The sequence below is a fragment of the Carettochelys insculpta genome, chromosome 14 (assembly GCF_033958435.1).
Source record: "Carettochelys insculpta isolate YL-2023 chromosome 14, ASM3395843v1, whole genome shotgun sequence".
Lineage (NCBI taxonomy): Eukaryota > Metazoa > Chordata > Testudines > Carettochelyidae > Carettochelys > Carettochelys insculpta.
The window spans coordinates 7,025,430-7,046,921 of record NC_134150.1 but is presented as its reverse complement, the minus strand read 5'-3'; the positions used below and the strand labels follow the sequence as shown (position 1 = coordinate 7,046,921).

At 43.8% G+C, this 21,492-nt stretch overlaps 1 protein-coding gene across 1 annotated transcript in view; it reads left to right on the top strand.

Annotated features, from left to right (window-relative positions):
* NECAB2 (N-terminal EF-hand calcium binding protein 2) overlaps positions 1–21,492 on the top strand; it is a 366,794-nt gene that overhangs the window by 98,936 nt on the left and 246,366 nt on the right. Inside the window, exon 3 of the mRNA XM_075008621.1 lies at positions 1,253–1,361. Coding sequence (XP_074864722.1) covers positions 1,253–1,361 — 109 coding nt within the window. The remainder of the gene's footprint in view (positions 1–1,252; positions 1,362–21,492) is intronic.

The following is a 21,492-nucleotide window of genomic DNA, read 5'->3' as shown; positions in this document are numbered from 1 at the left end:
AAAAAAGAGTATGCAAATGTGGTGCCACTTATGTAAATTTTCGATTTTCCTCATTTGCATGCCTCTTTCGAAAGAGGAATCCTAGTATAGACACAGCCTTAATGAATATCTGCATCAGATTTTGACATGTGCAATCATAATTTTGATATTTTGTCAGATGTATTGATCCAAGCCTGATGATCCTATGCATCATTCTGGTAACTTCAGAATATTCTTGATAGCTTTCTGATACTTCCTGGTTCTGTCTTGGTTGAGAACGACTATGAAAATGCCGTTCTCTCATGGCTATTTCAAGTTCGTATTGTGAAAACGATTAAAAATTATCAAAACAAATTCACCACATTAACACGTGGTTTGAACCAGGATGCGAATTTTCTGGGTCATTATAGGGGCTCCTTTGCATACTTGGCTTAATCTAATTCTTGACTCCCCCCCACATTCCTCTCCTCTCTGATTTGCTCACCTTGATAATTTTTTTTTCTGATTTGTCAACCTTGATTACTGTTTTTGGTTTTCTGCCTTAAATATTGAGTCTGTTCTGGTATGACTATGGTCTGAAGAAGTGGGTCTGTCCCATGAAAGTTCACCTAATAAATTATTTTGTTAGTCTTTAAAGTGCTACTTTACTGCCTTTTTTGTTTTGATAGTCTATAGACTAGCACGGCTTTCTCTCTGTTACTGATTAAAAATTATATTAGCCTGTTTTCTGAAGTAATTTGAAGGGGTTTTCAAGTATTTGAATCTTCTGATTTTGGTTTCTATAATACATTATGATAAGTCTAAAGAATATAAACTGTGAACAGTTTCCTCAAATAGAGTTCCTGCTTCCTAACCACAGTTTAAGGTGTCCCCTTATAAGATGGCACCTGCTTTCAAGCTGAGCTCCACTGCTGCCCATCATAAGTAACCCTTTAGCTTGGCTGCTCAGGCATTTATTCATGCCTCACAGCTCTAAAACCACTAAATATTTGGCTGCCTTTGTGGCTGCCTCCTCAGTCTTTGTAATGCATTTGGACCCACTTTCATACGTGTGTCTCATGTTAAAGCGTGTGTTCAAAACCAGCCATGCACTAAGAAGACACATACTGGTACTGGTGAATGTGTTAATAATTTGCAGGGGCATAGACTCAGAAAGTTCAAGAATTTCCCCTCCCCCATATCTTTAAACAGATGATGACTTTGTATTTAATTTGCTTGTGCTTTCCCTCCATTAATCTTTTATTCTTAATATGCGATATCTTGACATTCACAGACGATGGGAAGTTGTCTCTGGAGGAGTTCCAGGCTTTCTTTTCTGATGGGACTCTGAATGAGGAAGAACTTGAAAAGCTCTTTCATACCATTGACTCTGATAACACCAGGTAAGCCTCTGAATCTTTATCAATTCTTTCCTGCTTATGTAGATTTTAGGACTCTTGGTAGGCAACTATTTTTGCTACATAAAATATCAAAACATGTGAAGTGTACTGTGATGGAATTCCTCTGCTAGCCCATTTCCCCTGGGTTTGACCTCCCATGGTGAGGACAGTTAGGATACCAAGAATGGCATTGTTTGTAATCTTGTGACACTAAACCTTGCTATGTCTCTATCACTTTTACTTTGTCTCAGTGTGGTTGTTCCCATTACATCATGACCCTGAAGCCTCAGCACTGAGAACTCCAGCACTTAAAAATAATCCTACATCATTGAAAGAAGGTTCCACAGGGTGAAATACATTCGAGTACAGAGGGCCAGCCTGGGTCTCTGTGCCTCTTGAGTTTCACTTAAAGCTCCTCAAGTAGAACTATTGCACCTATAAGATCTGGATGAAGGACAGGATTGCATCCTCAGCAAGTTTGCGGATGACTCTACACGAGGGGAAGAGGTAGATTCACTGGAGAGTAGAGATAGGATCCAGAGTGACCTGGATAAATTGCAGGATTGGGCCAAAAGAAATCTGATGCGGTTCAACAAGGAGTGTAGAGTCCTGCACCTGGGATGGAAGAATCCCAAGCATTGGTATAGGCTGGAGACTGACTGGCTAAGCAGCAGTACAGCGGAAAGGGATCTAGGGGTTATGGTGGATGAAAGGCTGGTTATGAGTAAATAGTGTGCTCTTGTAGCCAAGAAGGCTAATGGCTTATTAGGATGCATGAGAAGGAGCATTGTGAGCAGATCTAGAGAAGTGGTTGTTCCCCTCTATTTGGCACTGGTGAGGCCACATCTGGAATATTGTGTCCAGTTTTGGGCACCCCAGTATAAAAAGGATGTGGATGTGCTGGAGCAGGTTCACTGCAGGGCAACAAAAATGATTAAGGGGCTGGAGCACATGACCTATGAGGAGAGGCTGAGGGATTTGGGCTTATTTAATTTGTGGAAGAGAAAACTTAGGGGAGATTTGATAGCAGCCTTCAACTTCCTGAAGGGGAGCTCTAACGAGGATGGAGAGAAACTGTTCTTAGTGGTGACAGATGGCAGAACAAGGAGCAATGGTCTGAAGTTACAGAGGGAGAAGTGTAGGTTAGATATTAGGAAAAACTACTTCACAAGGAGGGTGGTGAGGCACTGGAATGTGTTGCCTAGAGAGGTGGTGGCATCTCCATCCCTGGAGGTTTTTAAGTCCCGGCTTGACAAGGTCCTGGCTGGGATGATGTAGTTGAGACTGATCCTGCTTGAAGCACGGGGCTGGACGAGTTGACCTCCTGAGGTCCTTCTGGCCCTATGATTCTATAAGATCAGGCGTACATAGGGATTTAAGAGCTTAATTTTTTAGGTTCTTAGATTTTTAAATTTTGCCCTATAAGACCTTGGCCTATTTATAAAGAAGTCTCTGTTGTGCAGAAGAGTGCATTCTTGCGTAAAGGACAGTGAAAATGAGCAGAGTCACACAGGACTCCTGAGTGTCCAGGCTGCCACAGATGCAGATGGTTGGCTGTTTCTGGAAATACCCCTACCTTTTTTTTAGATGAACATTGGGTTTTCTGACTGCCAGGAAGAAATCTGGAGGAGATGCATTGTAGAAAACGAGTTTAATTGTGGTTAGGTGACAGATGCTGCATTTAAAGGGATTTGAGGTTCCAGTTTGATTACTGCTCTTTAAATCTCTAGGGAGTATCTGTATGCTTGAAATAAGAAGGCGGATTCTGCAGGGGTGGAGGGGTGCAGCAGCCTTATCAATGTAGTTGGTGGTTCTGGCAAGTGATTTCACTTGGATTTGATACTAGATTTGAAATTGAATCTGGATGGATAGTGGGGTTTTGCTAGAATTCAGGGTTTGGATTTGTCATTGGCAGCATTTGTTTCTGTAACCACCAAATCAGATTAAAGTGCAGTAGCACTGTAAAGTAGGTGGGTGTGTATTAATATTCGCCTTTCATTGCTGGCAAACTAAGAAAATTGATGCAATGGCCTGTATGGCTGTTTCTACACATGCCACTTGCTCTGAAAGCAGCATGCTGATAAACGGCCTGGAAAATGCTAATGAGGCACAGATGTAAATTTACGGTGCCTTGTTAGCATATGGTCACATGATTCAGAGTCTGGAAGAAGCTCTTCCCAACTCCAACACAACATGTAGAAGCGCGGCCCCCAGGGAATCTCCTGGAAGGAAATCCTCCTTCCGGAAGCCCCTTCTTCCTGAAAATCTCCTGGATTTCCTTCCGGGAGATCTCCCGGTGGCCATGCTTCTACATGCTGATTCCGAGTCATGTGACCATGTGCTAATGAGGCTTTATGACTGTTGTTGACATCTGTCCACTAACATTCTCCTTGGGCGAGATTTGGACTGTTTATGAACCTTCTGATGACAGTCATCTAGCATAGGCACCATGCTGGCTCAATACATTATATTAATACAATGGTGGCACCAGCTTTTTTGGTGTGACATTACCAGCTACTGAACGGAACAGCTGAACACTGAGGCTACGGTTACACAACAGTGATCTGTCTACAGAAGTTACTGTCGGAAGAGATGTTCTGACAAAACTTCTGTTGACAGATGGTGTCTACACATCAAAGTATGGATCTGCTTTTATCAGCTCTGACAGAGCAGCTGGACTGCACAACTGCTCTCTTGACAAAACCGGCACCTGGAAGCACAGCAGACAGGGCTGCCTGTTGTTGTAGATGACCTGTCTGTCAAGAGAAGGACCACCGGAGTGGCCACACAGCTTTTTTTGTTGACAGAATGTGTCAACAGCAGTGTTATGCCTCAAAGCTTTGAGGCAGAACACTGCCGCTGACAGTGCTGGGTTTTGTTCAGATACGGTCGACAAAATGCATTTTGTGTGTGCACGCTTCACGAGTTTTGTCAACGGAACTGGGGTTTTGCTGGTAAAGCTTGCTAGTGTAACCATAGCCTGAAGGAATTCTCGTGGGAGATTTGTTTCAAAGGGGAGTTAGACTTCAAAAGACAAAGGTTTTATGCTCTTAAAAAATGAGACACAGCTTTGAGTCATTTTCCAGTGTAACTGAATTTCTGTAGGGATAACAAGCCTGCCCAATTAAGAGAAGAAGACAGAACCTCATTTAAAGTAAAAAGTGTCATGGTCATGCTTTAAAAATAATAGTCTGGTTCATTAGTGCTGAGTGAAATGGGATCTTGCTGAGGCAGACCCAGGTTCTGAGAACTGCAATATAATGTACTAGAAGATTTACCTGGCATTGCTCAGGTCCTTAACTCAATTAATTTGTGTTTTTTGTCATATAAATCATTGATCTGGGGTGGGGCTCTTTATGACGGGCTCAGTTGTTGAGTTTCAGTATTCAAGCTGCCCTGGGGGGAGAGTAAAGCCCCAGCCCTGTCTCACTGCAGCAGTTTGGGGCTAGGTGAGAAGCATCTCTCCATGGCTGTTGCGGCTCCAGTGCGCATAGCTGGGAGAAAGGGGCATGTCCCCCAGTTACGTCAGGTCCAGGTTCGTCTGCCCCTGCGCTCCCTAGTCAGAGTGAGGAATGCAGCAAAGTGTGCACCTTGTCCTCGCTCCCTGGGACAGCAATACCCCCATACAAATTGGAGGGGGAGCTTCAGACACCCCAGGCCCTCCCTTAAAAGGCACTTGTTGGCTGGAGGACTCAGGGCTGGGACAGTCCTGGACAGCAGAGGGGAGCACCCCCAGCCCACCTCTTTCATCTGCCTGGTGATTCTGTCTCTTTTCTATATGGCTTTATGCCTCCCTGTATGAATCAGTGGGAGTCGGAGCTTCAGCCCTGCACCCTCCATGATGGGCACCCCGATAGGCTCAGGGGTGGGGCAGTCCCGGGGGGGGGAGGCAGCGGGAACCCCTAGCCAGCTCCTTTCAGCTCTCTGTTGAATCTGTCTCTTTTCTTTATGGCTTTATGAGAAGCAATTCCATCCTAGGTACATCCTGTTTTCTTGGCACAACCAAACTCTTACCTTGCTTTAAATTATAAGAGGAAGCTGTTTACTGAATTTGGTGGTCCTAGCGCTTACTGTGTAGAGCAGACAGACTCACAGACAGACAAACTCTCAAATATATAGTAAATTAATATATTAAAGCTATGTTGGAGAGAGAATAGTTAACTTTTCAATGGGAGGATTTAGGAGTTTCTTTTGTGACATGCTATGGTTTAAAACCCACTACAGCTAATTGCTAATATGTTGATGTGTACATTAGTATGTTTTATGATGTTGCTTAAAAGACTGTCCTCTCCATTATGCTTCCATCTTCTCAGCAGATTTAACATGCCCGTGCAATGCTGCACATTCTTGTGTGGTTAGTGTCTATACTCTCAAACTATGCTTGTGGCAAAATACTAGAGAAAAATCTCAGAATCAGTCTTGGGTTTGCACACTGAAGATGCGTTTCCAAGCAAAGCCAGTGAATGACTTCTTGTAATAGTTATCCTAATCAGGCCTCTATGCAGTAATTTCTCTTGGAGGTGCATGTTTTGTAAATGTGGACTGCAATTTTTTAAATGCAAAGGAGTTCAAAATAGTCCTGTAATAAGTGTGCATAAGAGAGGTTAATGAAAAATTTGAGTGGAAATAGTGATTGCTAAAATGATTTTTTATGACATACTAAAAAGTAATAAAGGTTTTATAGAAATTACGTTCTGGGATCTTGCTGTAATATTGTAAGTAACAAACAATATTCGCTCATCTCCTTCCCTTTCCTATTGCTAGTGTCCAAGAGCATGGTGGGAAATGTAGTCCCTTCCCTGCGGCAGGCCAGCTCTCTTGGCAGGGAGGTGGCCAAGGAACTACAGCTCCTAGGATGACTTGGGTTCCCCCACCATGCCCTGCAGGCTTCCCCTGCATGGTGCAGCAGGGAGAAAGGGAAAGAAACTGGACATTGGGGTGTGGGAGGATGCATTCAAACCCTTTGTACATACATACCTGTGTACGGGCCTGCTAATGTTTTGCATGTTGTTTGCTATACTAAATCATTTCAGGACCAGAAATAGAACAAGACCAGAGGAGGTCTGTGGTCTTTGTTGTGTAAGTTGCTAAAAATATTTTGTGGATCTTACTGCTGAAATAACTACTGAGTTAATCTTTTCTACCTTTTCTTTTTTAATAGACAAATTACTAATATGTTTCTGCAGCTTTTATTTGTAGTGAGTGGCCCCCAGTTCTTGACTTGAGCCAACTGCAAACTCAACTCAGTGTGGTTTGAAGACCTGTAACATCAGGCTCTTCATTTTACATCAGCAATATAGTGGATTTTCCTTTTAGTAGGGCTGTGTAAACTGATTAATACATAGTAAGAATTGACCTGAACCTCTACTGCAGAACTCAGACCAAATCCAAGTTTTGTTTTCTACCATTTGAAAAAAACATGATCTATAGTAAAAGTAAAAATACCCATGTACCTTGAGTGTCTCTTGTAGGACTGTCTTGGAAAAGAATTAAAAAGAATTAAAATAATCATGTCAAAGACAGAGTGGGAATCACAAGAATAAAAAACAGGGCATTCAAATCTGGACTGCAGCACAAAATCAGATTGAAGCTTCTTTGCTATAGTAGTGGAGATGCTGACTCTAGATTGTCTCTCAATTTAACAAAGAGGCGGTACCTGGTAGGGTGTGTTGACAGTCAAGGTGCTGGGACTCTGCGTCTGGTCTGAAATAATTCATATTCGCTAAGTTGTATGGTGTCGCACAATGCCTGTTGTTATTTTCATTTGATTTTTGCAGAAAGGCAGGGGGATTAAAATCCAGACTGGTGTATGTAAATTAGTATTTGATTATGGGTCACTGCTAAATGGAAGTGGTGAGCTTGATTATATCGTGACTCTAAATAATTGGTAACACATTTAGGGACTGAGTATGGACAATTTTTACTTCTAACTACAAGGAAATAAAGACATAAAGATGAGCAACTGTTCTAAATGTCATGTGGTAGTGAGCATAGAAAACATAGAATCATAGAATTCTAGGGCTGCCTGAAGCAGGAGCAACCCCAACTAAACCATCCCAGCCAGGACTTTGTAAAGATGGGACTTAAAAATCTCTAGGGATGGCCACAGAGCCAGTTACCTCATCGTAGAAGCTAATCAGATTGGTGAGGCATGACTTGCCCTGAAACCGTGTTGACTATTCATTATTACTTTCCCCTCTTCCAAGTGCGTCAAGATGGATTCCTTGATTTTTCCAGGGACTGAGGTAAGGCCGAGTGGTCTATAGCTCCTTGGATTGTCCTTCTTTCCTTTTTTAAAGGTGGATGCTACATTTGCCCTTTTCCAGTCATCTGGGTCCTCTCCCAATGTCCACGAGTTTTCAGAGATAACAGCGAAAGTCTCTGCATTGATATCTGCCAATTCCCTCAGTACCCTTCAATGCATTAAATCCAACATGCCATATAACTCTCTGCTATACAGGTTACAGCACATTATATGCTTAACTATCATCTGGCTTCTGTCATAGACCCCCAACTCTTCCATGTGTTGTGACTAGCTGTGGGTTATAATGAGTTGTCATGTCTCTTACAATTCTTACCCAAAATTAAACAAGTAGGCACTGCTTTACAAAGAAGGGAATTTTAAACATTTTCCATTTTGCTCCTCAGCTGAGGGTGTGAAACAAGCAGCCTGTGATATGGTTTATAACTATTTTTTCAGAGTTTGAAGAACACTCTGAACTGAATGCCTGAATATCCAGGTGTTCTAATCAGAGGTGTCAGATTGCTGCCATTAGCAGTGGTTTGCTTACCACCTCTTGCACTCCTAGTGCCTGCAACATCACAATTTAATCAACAAAATTTCATAAAATGTTCCTCCCAAATGAAAGCTGTCTGTCGGGCGCGGAAGTAAATCTTCTAGAGGTAGTCACTGAAATCCTTCAGGACAAGATACATCTAGAAGTCCCATACTTGGTTTAACATCTGCTGTTCTTGGCTGAAACCAAATCTGGTTTTGGTCATACTTCCCAGTTAAATTATAACACCCACAGGTATACATTTATTATTATTATTATTTTACATTCAAGATAAAGCTACCAGATTTGACAGAGAACATTTTTAAATAGCAGAAGCTTTTCCCCCATCACCACAACACAGCTAACCAGTACCATGCTGCCCTCAAGCACAAGCTATTACGCAGTGGGATCAACAGCTCCTGCAGGCTCCGGGGCAAGGTAGGGGCCCAGAATGTGGTGCTGCTTCTCACCTCCTCTCCACCCCCAAGCCCTCGGAGCTGTGTGGTGCAGCTCTCTAGCAGCAATCCAAAGGAGCCCAAGGCTCCAGCTGCTGCAGCAGCAACAGCCAGGAGTTCCAGGCCTGCTGTGGCTGCCATCTGGCTCTCAGCTCCCCACGGCTCGGGGAAGCCAGGAGCACACTGGCACAGCTGCCGCACAGTCTCTGGCTCCCCGTGCCTCGGAACCAGGAGCAGCGCCAGCGTGGCTGCCACCTGGCTTCTGGCTCGCCGCAGCCTGGGGAAGCCAGGAGGCCACCCATGCAGCTGTCACCTCCTTCCCAGTGCTCCAAGGCATAGGGCAGCTGGGGAGGTCCCCTAGGGTGGTAGTCCTTGTCATTCCCAGCCGGGGAGCCGCCTCCCTCTCCCCTGTCCTGTATTCAGCATAGAGGGATATGGTCACCCTACCTGTGTAGGCCCCTCTGTCTAAAGGTGCCTCTGACTGTTACTGGGAGGACCCTTTGTATTGAAATCTGGCTCTAGGAACTACAACTCCCATGAGGCTGTGGGAAGGCAAATGTGGCTCTTAGCTAGGCTGGGGGAAGAAGATGATGGTCTTCCTGTATTTGGAGAGTTAAGGCTGATCCAACAGACTTCAGGGCAGGTGTGGAGTTTTCTCCCCACCAGGAGCTACTTTGGTGAGCTCCAGCCTGCTAATGAGAGACCCTGCAGGGAAGGAACTTGATTTGTGACTGTTAGAGTGCTCCAGTGCCAGCTGCAAGTCAACTTGTGGCCTGGCCTGGGCTGATACATAGAACCTCTGCAAGCTGTCTGCAGTCCAGTGGAACAACAGCTGTATGGCAACAGAAGCAAGTACTTGGGACTAAAGAGTGTACGTTCTGGGGTGGGAGAACTGAGGACCGTGTACTTGCCATTAAATGTTCCATTTATTTCTGCATATATTGTTAATTGATTTAATTCATGTTTAGTCTCTAGCCCTGTCTCCTTAAGTTGTTAAGTAAAGGTGAGTGTTAATTCTAAGGTGGTCTATACATATATAATATTTATAATTGCTGTATGGGAGTTAAACCCAGATTATAACTGGTATAAATTTCCCGGAGGTTCCCAAGGCACACCATTAGGCATGTACAGGGGCCAGCCTGGTGGGGGTATCGCCATTTTATGTACCTTTAGAAATCATGGGTGAAAAGGGGACTCCCAGCTATCCAACAGCAGCACTGGGACACTCAGGATCTCCTTTAATTAAGCCCATCAGATGCACAGACCTATGTGAGTGTTGCCTGCTCCCAGGTAATCCAGAGAGGAAAGAAAAGGGGCTACACCTGTTTTGCGTCAGCTCTAACTAGCAATAATTTACCTCTAGTGTTGCCTCATAGAAATCATATCATAATCTAAACAGGAATCACAAAAGCATGTATGTCAATGGCAAGATGCAGATGTGAGAAAAATGGTCACCTGACTAGGAAAAGTGCTTTGAAACTTTTCATGACCTCTGAAATCAGTTTGAAACCTAGAGTACTGTAAACTGCAACTCTTAAATAAGGGGCATTTGAAATAATTCAGCAGAGGGAACAGGAGGCAGCCATCCTGCCATCATGACATCAGCTCTGCCAGCATGATTTTTTTCTCCTGATGTGTGTCTGGTCTTCATTCAGCCTTGGTCTTATTCAAATCCCTCTCTCAGCAAAGCACTAAAAATTGAAGCAACTTGTATTATCCAAGTCTAATGAAAAAAAGACATCAGTTCTGGTCTGCATGCTGGTGACATCAAAACCTCATAAATTACCATTGGCAGGAAGAATTAGAGACTTCTGTGAAACCTCATGTGATATCACAGTGGGCCGCTGTCTATTACTACAAACAAACCAGGGAAAAAAGACCTTTTTACAAAGCTAAAGGAGGGAAGTTTATACACACAAATAAGATACATTCCTAAATTCAAATGGTAGTGGCAGTGTCTATAAAATCAACCTTTCATGTCCTTTGGGGCTAATGCCTGCCAAGCTGGTGGGGAATCACTTGTTTAGGAACCACATAGTCCTGACAGCATAAGGAGACCCTACTTCATTCTGTTCAGGGATTTTTTTCCCATGCTTCCTAGAGTCCAAGCTGATAGGATGAACTTTTCTGCATGTAACCTCTTTGTGGGTGGTTGAGGGAGCAAGTGACAATATGTTTGTTCAATAGTCCTTCTTGGTGGGCAGGAGATCATACCTTCTGTAGGAATCCAGCATATGCACTAGGTAGTGGGTTTTTTTCCCGTTTCGTGAGTTACATTGTTCCGGTGCAAACACTTAAGTAATACCTATAGGCCGTGTCCACACTAGCCAAAAACTTTGAAATGGCCATGCAAATGGCCATTTCAAAGTTTACTAATGAAGCGCTGAAATACATATTCAGTGCTTCATTAGCATGCGGGCGGCCGCAGCACTTCGAAATTGACACGGCTCGCCACCATGCGGCTCATCCAGATGGGGCTCCTTTTCAAAAGGACCCCAGCTACTTCGAAGTCCCCTTATTCCCATCTGCTCATAGGAATAAGGGGACTTCGAAGTAGGCGGGGTCCTTTCGAAAAGGAGCCGCCTCGGGATGAGCCGCGCGGCGGTGAGCCACGTCAATTTCGAAGTGCCGTGGCCACCCGCATGCTAATGAAGTGCTGAATATGTATTTCAGCGCTTCATTAGTAAACTTCAATATGGCCATTTACATGGCCATTTCGAAGTTTTTGGCTAGTGTAGACATAGCCATAGCATGGGATATACAAAGTATAAATATGAATCATACATGCAGTATCCTTAAAGAGAAATAGAAGGAACACTGAGGCTGTGTCTACACTTGCGCTCCTCTTTTGAAAGAAGCATGCAAATGAGGAAATTGAAAATGCAAATGAGGTGCAGATTTACATATCTAGTGCCTCATTTGCGTATTCTTTCAAAAGAAGAAAAACAGTGTTGACGCAGCTCTTTCTAAAGTAAACTCCATCTTTGAAAGAACCCTTCTTCCCATAAGGGTTTACTTTCGAAAGAGCCGTTTCTACACTGTTTTTCTTCTTTTGAAAGATGCTCTTTTGAAATAAGAATATGCAAATGAGGCACAGGATATGTAAATCTGCACCTCATTTGCATGTTTAATTTCCTCATTTGCGTGCCTCTTTCAAAAGAGGATGCAAGTGTAGACACAACCTGACTATGAAGGGAAGTGAGAAACGAGATGAAAGTGAGGAGGAATGAGAGGAAACTGTATCCTGAAACTTATATGTAAGCTGTTGCACAAAACATTGTGCAAGGATTTCTGCAAGTTAAATGTGCAAGAGTAAGAATTTTAAATGTTGATTAAGTAGATTTAAGGCAAAATTTTCAAAAATGCTGAAGACCCATTTTTGGAAGAGACTTAGGCTTCTGAGAAATTTAGACTACTTGTCCATGCCACTTCTAAAAATGCTATAGCTTATTCAAGCATTTTTGAAAATGTTATTCCTACATGGCTCTTGAGCAGGATGACCCAAGTGTCTGAAAGTCTTACATTTTTATGCAGTCAATCTCCGGTGTCTGTAGTCAGACGAGGACTTGTGTAGGCTTTCTTAACATCGTGGGTCTCAGAGCCTGACATGTACTTTGTAAAGCAGAACTTTCCCAGTATTTACCTACTAATTTTTAAACTATAATAAAGAGCATTATTTTCTGAAGTTTGACAACACCGTTCTATGGGGAGCTTTCTGTTGAAAGCTAATTGTTTGCACAATAATAGACCTCTGAGACTGAATTTTCTCTTTTTTTTTTTTAAATCTTATTTCAGATTGACTAATCAGGTTTTACAGGAACCCTCCCCCTCTTTGTGTGATGTTCACAATGCCCCTAGTTTGTGACCTGTCATGGTCAAAAGCAGACACTGTATGTGAAAATGACATGAGCCTTTAAATTTAATCAGTGATCATAATAGCAACATCTGCATTGCCCTAGGAAATAACTTTCATGTCTTGTTTGTGGTATTCTTCCTACCCAAATGTTCTTTTTGCTAATGATAAATGTCATTTTGAATATTCCTAGATAAACAGATCTCCATAATGGTAACATGGACTTGTTCTGAATATCAGTGAAGGCAACTGGGAACTAGAATTTTTGCTGAATTCAGAGAATCTAAAATCCCACAAACCACAGGGATGTAGTGCTGCTAAATAATTCAGGTTTTTTAACAGAGGGTTTTTTGAAATCAAGCTCTTCTTAATAAGGTTGGCTTTAAAGGCAATGCAAAAAAAGCAAGGGAAAGAGAAATAGGCTAGTTTGTTTACTTAAAAATGAGTGGACAACTATCTCAGAAGTTCTAATGTGTCTCTTATTTAATTTTGGAAATCATGAGACCTGACTGGGTGCCTCTTGAAGGCAATAAGAGTATTTTCCTTGGGCATGGGTCGGGTCTCATAATTACCTTCATTTTAAAATATGTCTCCAAGACACATAGTGGAGTAAATTGTGCACAAGGTTAAAGTCAGGAGCTACTAAGTTCTGTGATCAAAGAGAAACCTAAGTATACTCATGGAGGGACTTTTGCCTGAGGGACAGTGAAAATATAAAGTATTTTAGACAATGGGCAAGTAATGGCTCATAAGATATGGTACAGAGAAGGTGATTCCAGTATTCAGATAGTTATGAGGAAGGGCAAGCATACAAGTTTCTTGATAGATTCTAGTAACACAAATAATACTAGTATCAGAGAGGTAGCCATGTTAGTCTGTAGCTTCAGGAACAACAAGACGTCTTGTGGCACCTTATAGACTAACAGATATTTTGGAGCATAAGCTTTTGTGGGCAAAGACCTGCTTCGTCAGATGCATGAGTGGGGGGGTGGTTTCAGAGGGGTATTTAAAGAGTGGGGTCCCAGTAAAAGGCAGGGCCAGAGCTGACAAGGTCTAGTCAGCAAGGTGGAAATGGCCCAGTATCAACAGTACTTATCAAAAGAGGAAAAAACAAGTCAGATCAGCCAGGAGATGTGAGCCATTGTCAGCGTCTAATGGGGAGCTAATGTGAGCCATTGTTAGCATAGCTAATGGGTGTTGCTAGCTCCCCATTAGACTCTGACAAAGGCTCACATCCCCCTGTCTGATCTGACTTGTTTTTTCCTCTTTTGATAAGTGCAAATAAGTTGATACTGGGCCATTTCCACCTTGCTGAATAGACCTTGTCAGCTCTGGCCCTCCCTCTTACTGGGACCCCACTCTTTAAATACCCCCCTGAAACCACCACCCCCCACTCATGCATCTGATGAAGCGGGTCTTTGCCCACGAAAGCTTATGCTCCAAAGTATCTGTTAGTCTATAAGGTGCCACAAGACTTCTTGTTGTTCACAAATAATACTAATGAATTTTAAAGATGAACACATTTAAAACTGCTAAAAGAAAATAATTTAGTACAAAATTCATAATCCAACTATAACTCACTGCTACGAAAGAGGGAAACAACACTGGGGAGGGTCTAGGTTTCGTATTAGGAAAAACTTTTCCACTAGAGCTGCATCTAAACTAGCCTGGTCTTTTGAAAGCGCCGGCCCCACGTTGAAGTACACGCCGTGCGCTCTTTCAGAGATGAAATTGAAGTTAGGCTCTACAGGACTTGAAACCGCTCCTCCAAGCAGAAAATAGGAGGAGGCTGCTCTTCCGGCGTCTTTTTCGAAAAAGGACGTGTGTAGATGCTCTGCGCCCTGGTTTGTCGAGACAGCAGGGTCCACCATGGCAGCAGTCAGCTGGTAGGCAGACACATGCTGCCCAGCCCCTGCCGGGCTCTGTGGTCTGTGTGTGCAGTGGCTCTTAAAACCCCACTGCAGGAAGCTGAAGGCGTGCAAGCAGAAGCCATTGAACATGCTGCCCCTGCACACCTCAGTGCAACCCTGGGCAGCTGCCAGACGGCCATGGCCAGGACCCAGGCAGGTCAGGAACCCCAGGGTCCACCCTCTGAGCACAGCCACGGGTCCCATGGGCCCAGCCGGGGAAGGGGGGAAGCACACCCCCTCCTGGACCGAGCATGAGCTCCAGGACCTGCTGGGGCCTGGCAGGAGGAGGAGATACTCTGGGTGATGGAGAGCAAGCAGCGAAATGTGGCCACCTTCACCTGGCTGGCCAAGGGCATGACTACCCGGAGTCACCCTGCCCGCATTCCTGACCAGGTCAGGAGTAAGGTGAAGGAGCTGCGGCAGGGTTATGCCAGGGCTCAGGACTCAGCCAGCTGGTTGCGTGCCAGCTCCACTTCCTGCCCCTATTATAGGGACCTCAGGACCATCCTGCACCCCCGGAACACCCCTTCCCTGACAGCCCTCCTGGATGCCCCAGCTGGGAGAGGACCAGGAGCTGGGCCCATTGGCCAGCCCCGCACCACCAGAGCCGGAGACAGAGTCAGCCTCGGCCAGGGACTGGTTCAGCAAAGAGGGGGAGCTGGTCATCGACCTCCCCTCCTGCACCTCCAGCTGGGCATCAGAATGGCTTATTCACGTTCCCAAAAGACATAACTTATACTGATTTAAGTTTTTGGGCTGGTCTGTGCTGCCCATTACTGACTTTATACTGATAATACTGCTTAAGTTGATGCAAATTATGTTGCTCGGGGTGTGAAAAAGACATAGCAGCATAAGTTACTCCTCTTTAAGTGCAGTGTGCACCATTGCTATGTCGATAGGAGATGCTCTCCTGCCTATTTCAGAGGGGCAGATAATTATGCCAATGGAGGAGCATTATCCCTTCACCATAGCACATCTTCAACAGACGCCCTGTCGCAACTAGCCATGCTAGTGCAGCACTCTAGTATAGACTCACTCTTAGTGTGTACGTAGGTTAAATGTAGTAAGTTAATATGGTAGCTTGCACCTCTGGACACTGGGGCTTGTGTTGGCAACAGAGCAGCCACGTGGTAGAACATGTTTGTCAATCTCTGGCTAAGAAAGTCCAGGAATGGCATAACTATGGAAAGTCAGGATGTAGATGCATTTTGGCAGCATGATGGGTCACTCAGTGTTCACACACAACGTCTCGTGGCAGGGTTGAGTTTATGCATGTGTGTGCCCTGAGGAAAGAACGTTGTGAGGGAAACACCTGCACACGCCCATTGTATGGTCTATTTGGTACCAACCTGTGCTGTCAGCCCTTGCTGTATTAAGCAGCCAATTTGCTAAAATTGTGTACAGTGTCTGACAGTACAATATCAATGTTTCCAGTGGTTTTCATTTAGTGCTAAGCATGTGTGACTCAAATAGTATGAGTCAGTGTGTTAATTTCTGATAAATGCTGACCATGGTACATTTAATGTTCCTCTTGGCTATAGTACCACGTTTTATTTGTGGTATATAGCAATTTTCAGTCAACGATCTCAGGAGCGGTCTCTCTATATTGGTTAATTCACACACACAGTCCTGTAATGGGAGTGTTCAGATATTTCAGAGACCACTCAAATAGAAGAAGTCTTACCCAAGCTTACCTGAGTCAGCGGAAGGACTAGGAATACAGACCGGAAGCTTCAATCACCACTTTTCTAATCTAACAAGTAGACTATGGTACCCAACGCTCACAAGTCAAGCAAAAGAGAATTGAATGAACTTGTAAAGAAGAGAAAGTGGAGTGCCTATGAATTCTTGGCTATGGCTACACTAGCCTTTCGAAAGGGGGATGCTAATGAGACACTTCAGGATGTGCTAATGAGGTGCTGCAATGAATATGCAGCATTTCATTAGCATAATGGCAGCCACGGCACTTCAAAAGTGCCGCTTTTGATCGTGCATGGCTCATCTACACAGGGTCCTTTTTGAAAGGACCCCGCAGACTTCGAAATCTGTGTATTTGATTATAGGAATAAGGGGATTGCAAAGTGTGCAGAGTCCTTTCAAAAAGGTCCCCTTGTAGACAAGCCATGGGCAATCAAAAGCAGCACTTTCATAGTGCCACAGCTGCCCTTATGCTAATGAGGTGCTGCATATTCATTGCAGCATCTCATTAGCATATCCCAAAGTGCCTCATTAGCATCCCCCTTTCTCTGCTCCCTCAGCTATGCCCCCAAGGCAAGTGCCTTACTCTACTTGCCCTTCTTACAGCCCTGCTTCTTCATGGTACGTATTGTGCAAGCATGCATGAGACAGTTCCTGCCACACAGAGACAACAAGCAACACACAGAGCGCAGGAGAAGGAGCTCTTGTTACAGATGGGGCCTGGTGACTGAGGGTCTTCTCTGTCTATTGTGCTGCAGAGCGTTCAAAGTAAGGACAACCAGATCTTGCCCTGTGCTCCAAGACGCAGTCCATGGGTTTTCTGCATGTGTCGTGTCAGCAGCTCTGAGATCCCTATTTTGGTTCTCTAAGTGGCAGGCTTTGAATTTCTAATGAGGTTAGAGATAAAGAAAAATGAAAGGAACCGTCCAGAGCTCATATTTGTTTCCTGCATATTGAACAGAAAATCATTTTTAAATAATTTTGGTGTACACAAATTAAAGCTGTATTTGTGCTCTCAGCACTTAAGCAGTTGAGGACCTGAGCAGAAATGGACCTTGACAGCATAAAAATGGCAATTTCTATGCAAGGATGAATTGTTCAAAGAACAGAATCTTGTTCCAAATCCAGCTTATTAAAAATGATTTCCTGCAAGCCTCCAGTCACTCAGTTTAAGTCAAGTCCTAGTGCATTTCTGCATCTATAACTCTTTATTTTCCCAGGTGGGAGAAGATCTGTCCTGGATATCTCCAGTTCATCCCCCCTCTCTTCTCCTACTAAGCTGCCACCTTCTTCTCCCCTTCTCCACCTTCCTAAAACCTGCATCATGCAGCTTTTTGACTGAGGAGGTCTGGAGAGGATTCAATTTAGTATCAGAAATGGGTTAACAGGCAATATTCAGATCACATTCATGTTCAGAAGAACTAATCTTTAGGTTTCCCAAGATATGAATAGGTATTGTTACTGCTGCACAAGGTGAGGAATATTATACTTTCATTATTTTTTAACCAGTGCTAACCATGATTGTTCACACTGGAAATATGACATCAAGAGGAGTGTTTCCAGTAGATCCAGAGAAGTGATTATTCCTCTGTATTCAGCTTTGGTGAGGTCACATCTGGAGTACTGTGTCCAGTTCTGGGCCCCAAATTATAGGAAGGATATGGACACACTGGAGAGGGTCCAGCTGAGGGTGACCAAAGTAATTAGGGGTCTGGAGCATATGAACTATGAAGAAAGATTGAGGGACTGTTTAATCTGCAGAAGAGGAGACAGGGGGGACTTGATAACAGCCTTTAACTTACTGAAGGGAGGTTGCAAAGAGGCTGTTCACAAGTGACAGAACATGGAACAGTGGTCTCAAGCTGTGGCTGGGAAGGTCCAGGTTGAACATTCAGAGAAACATTGGTGAAGTCTCCCTTCCTGGCTATGTTGAAGTCTCAGTTTGACAAAGCCCTGGCTGGGCTGATCTGATGGGTTTGGTCCTGCCTAGGGCAGGGAGCTGGGACTTAATGGCTTTTTTAGGTCTCTTCCAGCTCTATCATTCTATGATACTAATCTGTGCTTCACTTCTCAGGGAGCAGAACCTTTTCTAACAAGGATATATACACCCATCTCATAGAGCTGGAAGGGACCTCCAGAAGTCAGCAAGTCCAGCCCCCCCCACCATTTGCCCCACACATTTCTCAATGGCCCTCTCAGGGATTGCTCTCTCAACCTTAGAGTTAACAGGCCAATGCTACAAATTTGTCAGTGCTACAAATACCCACTGAAACTAGCTCAGCTTTTGAATACTGAATGCATTCAACAGATAGCTCATGAACCAAGCTACAAACCATGAATTATTTGCTGAAGCTTTGGTTAACGCATTTAAGAGAGGTGTGGGCTACTCTGAAAAGGGGAAAATTATTTTTTGTGAATTATTTGCCCAGCACTAATGATTAGGCTGTCAAACCTACAGCTACCTGATTGATTGCTGTTTATGTGCAGGATGCTTTTAAAACACTTGTTAGGCATTTATTCCTGTCTGTAATTAGATGTACAACAGTGGTTAGCATGTCATTTGCACTACAGTACTGTGAGGTTTTCCTCTGAGTGCAGAAATATTCTTGGCCACAGTTTGTGTTCAGCAGCTGTTTGCTAATATAACCATAAAAACAGCACTATCTGTGACTTTCTTTTTCTGATAATCTCTTTTGGATTATTGGCTCATCAGAAAACATTTTAAACTGTGTCGTGACCTATAGCTCCAGGCATCTTGCCTGGTGCTAACGTGTTATCCCTTCCTGGTGGTGCTGAGCTTTGCAGTACTGAGATGAGGAAAATAGGTTTTTCATGGTGAGGAAGTTGTGGACAAGGTTCAGTGTCTTCAAGCACCACACTTATAAAAAGGGCATGTGTTTACCCTCGGGATAATGAATGTGCAAAGTTTGAAGATTTATTACTTGACACAGTTTCCTTAATTGAAATGCAGAGTATGAAAGTAATAAAGAAAGAAACTCACTGGTCTCATTTATACGTGAAGTGATATTTCTACTCCTCAGCACAAACATGGAGTAATTCCCTTCTCCTGTTGAAATCTGCTCGTTCAAGAAAGCATTATTAGGGTTTTATCTCAAGCCCTTTCCTTGAATAGCAAGACTCATTTTGTTTTCTCTGAAGAATCTCAGATGATATTGGCTCACTGCAGCAGGCTTCCATTACAGGAAGCTGGATAATTTATGAGAGCAAAGATGCCGAGCCAAACTCCCCAAAGTCACAGTGGGGCTGGGCAGATTTCTTTCCTCCTCTGCCTCAGTGACCTTTTTCTTTGCAATTTCTGTACATGCCAAATAAGGTGATTGTCAACAAGCCCAGACAGGTTAATTTGTAATGCAATGCCCATTTCATGGTTATACAAGGATTTTAGGGGCTGAGTCACACTGCGTACATCACAATGATGGGCTTTTGTTTATGGGCACTAGTGGTTAAGCTACACAATGATTTTATTTGCAGTGGAACTTAGAAAAAGCCTTTTGGGAAATCATCCTCAGCTAATTTGAAAAAAAAGAGGTCTAAGTGCCCCCTCCCCAACCTAAACACAAATAAAAAACACACCACACCACTATCAAAAATGCCTCTGAGAGAAAGTCTATAAAAAGTAACAACCTGAAAAAATTTATCAAAGTGTGGAAATCCTGTAAGACTGAACAAATGTCTGAGAACGTTTTTATTTTCCATTTTAAATAATAATTAACATGTTCCCACTGGGTCTCCAGAGGCAGTGTACAGCAAGGTGGACTGGGGTCTAAGATAGTGGACTTTGTTTACTGTGGAGAGTTTGTAGTGAAGGGAGAAACGTTTGGCTGTGCCAATAAAGTCTGAACATCATCCTATACAGTCTTCCAGCCAGGAATGAGGTCCTACTCAGCATTGCCAAGAACTATATTGAATTTTGTGGGCATAGTTTCTCTTTTAAAAACCTGGGTGCCCATGATGATTTCAGCTACAGTTTTCTAAAATGCTTAATTGATGTCGTCCAGCTGGGTGAGGTAATATCTTTTATTGGCCCAATTTCCATTGACAAGCAAGCACAGAGCTCGTCTTCAGGGGTTTACTATATCTAATGGGACTTAGCTGTCTAAGTCATCTAGGTACATTTAAGAAAATATCCTCTGCTTGGGCATCGAACCTGCCATCTTACTCACGTGTTTAACTTTACACACTGCAAGTGGAGTCAGTAGGGCCGCATGTGCAGTAGCCAATCCTGTATTTGTTCTATTAATATATACTTAGTGTGCATAGAAATGTTTGAGGAGAAGCGGTGCCCTATGCTTATAATGCACTATGATGTTCTTTTTTTAAAAGAAATAGTGGCAGGAGAAGGGTATTCATGGAAAGCAAAGATACGGGGGGGGATATGTACAGCAGAGAAACCAGAGTACCAAAGAGGTTTTTCATTTTTTCAATTCCCCGTTCTAACTTTCTGTCACTGTTGCCTATAGCAACAGCTTCTAGCACATTCCAGTATTGTATATTTATCTTTCTGGTGTTTTCCTTTCCTAGGTGCCTCAATGATTATTGAAAGAAAAACACCCACCCTCCATAGAATCATAGAACAACAGAGCTGAAAGAGACCTAAAAAAGCCATCAAGTCCAGCCCCCTGCCCCAAGCAGGACCAAACCCATCAGATCAGCCCAGCCAGGGCTTTGTCGAGGCGAGACTTAAACACCTCCAGGGATGGAGACTCCACTACTTCCCTGGGTAGACCATTCCAATGCTTCACCGCCCTCCTAGTGAAAAAGTTTTTCCTAATGTTCAACCTGGACCTTCCCAGCCGCAACTCGAGACAATTGTTCCGTGTTCTGCCATCCGTGACCACTCCAGAATAGAATCATTCCATTTATAGGAGCCTTTTAGTGTCTTAATGTTTGCAGGACCTGGTGCTTTCATGTGAAATAAACCACTTCTGAGAGGTGCTGGAACTAGGAGATGCTGCAGCACCTCCATGATGGAAGCGGTTCCCATTATATACAGTTTGATTAAATGGCTGTCAACATCGCCACTGTACACATTGTTCCAGCACCCTGCCCACTGTCAGGCAATGGCACAGTAATTCAGTGTAGCTCGGAGCTGTTAGCTCATTTGGACTCTGACAGGTATTCCAGTGGCATATATTCAGTGGCTGTAAAATTCTAAGCTATCTCCTTGGGGCTGCAGGAAATAACAAGATGTCTGAGGGAAAGAGACTTGAAAAGAAGAGGCACAATCCAGCCTGCTGGCAGGGGGAGGCAGAGGGGACTTTTGCCCCTTGGCTTGGCGTTGCAAAGGGGCTCAGAGCTCTGGCTGCTGCTGCTGCTACTTTGGCAACGGTAGTGGCTGTAACTCCGGGCCCCTTTGAAGTGCCTCAGCAACAATGTCCACCATTCCTTGTGGCTGTAAGGGTAGGTGGGAGCAGCACTGCG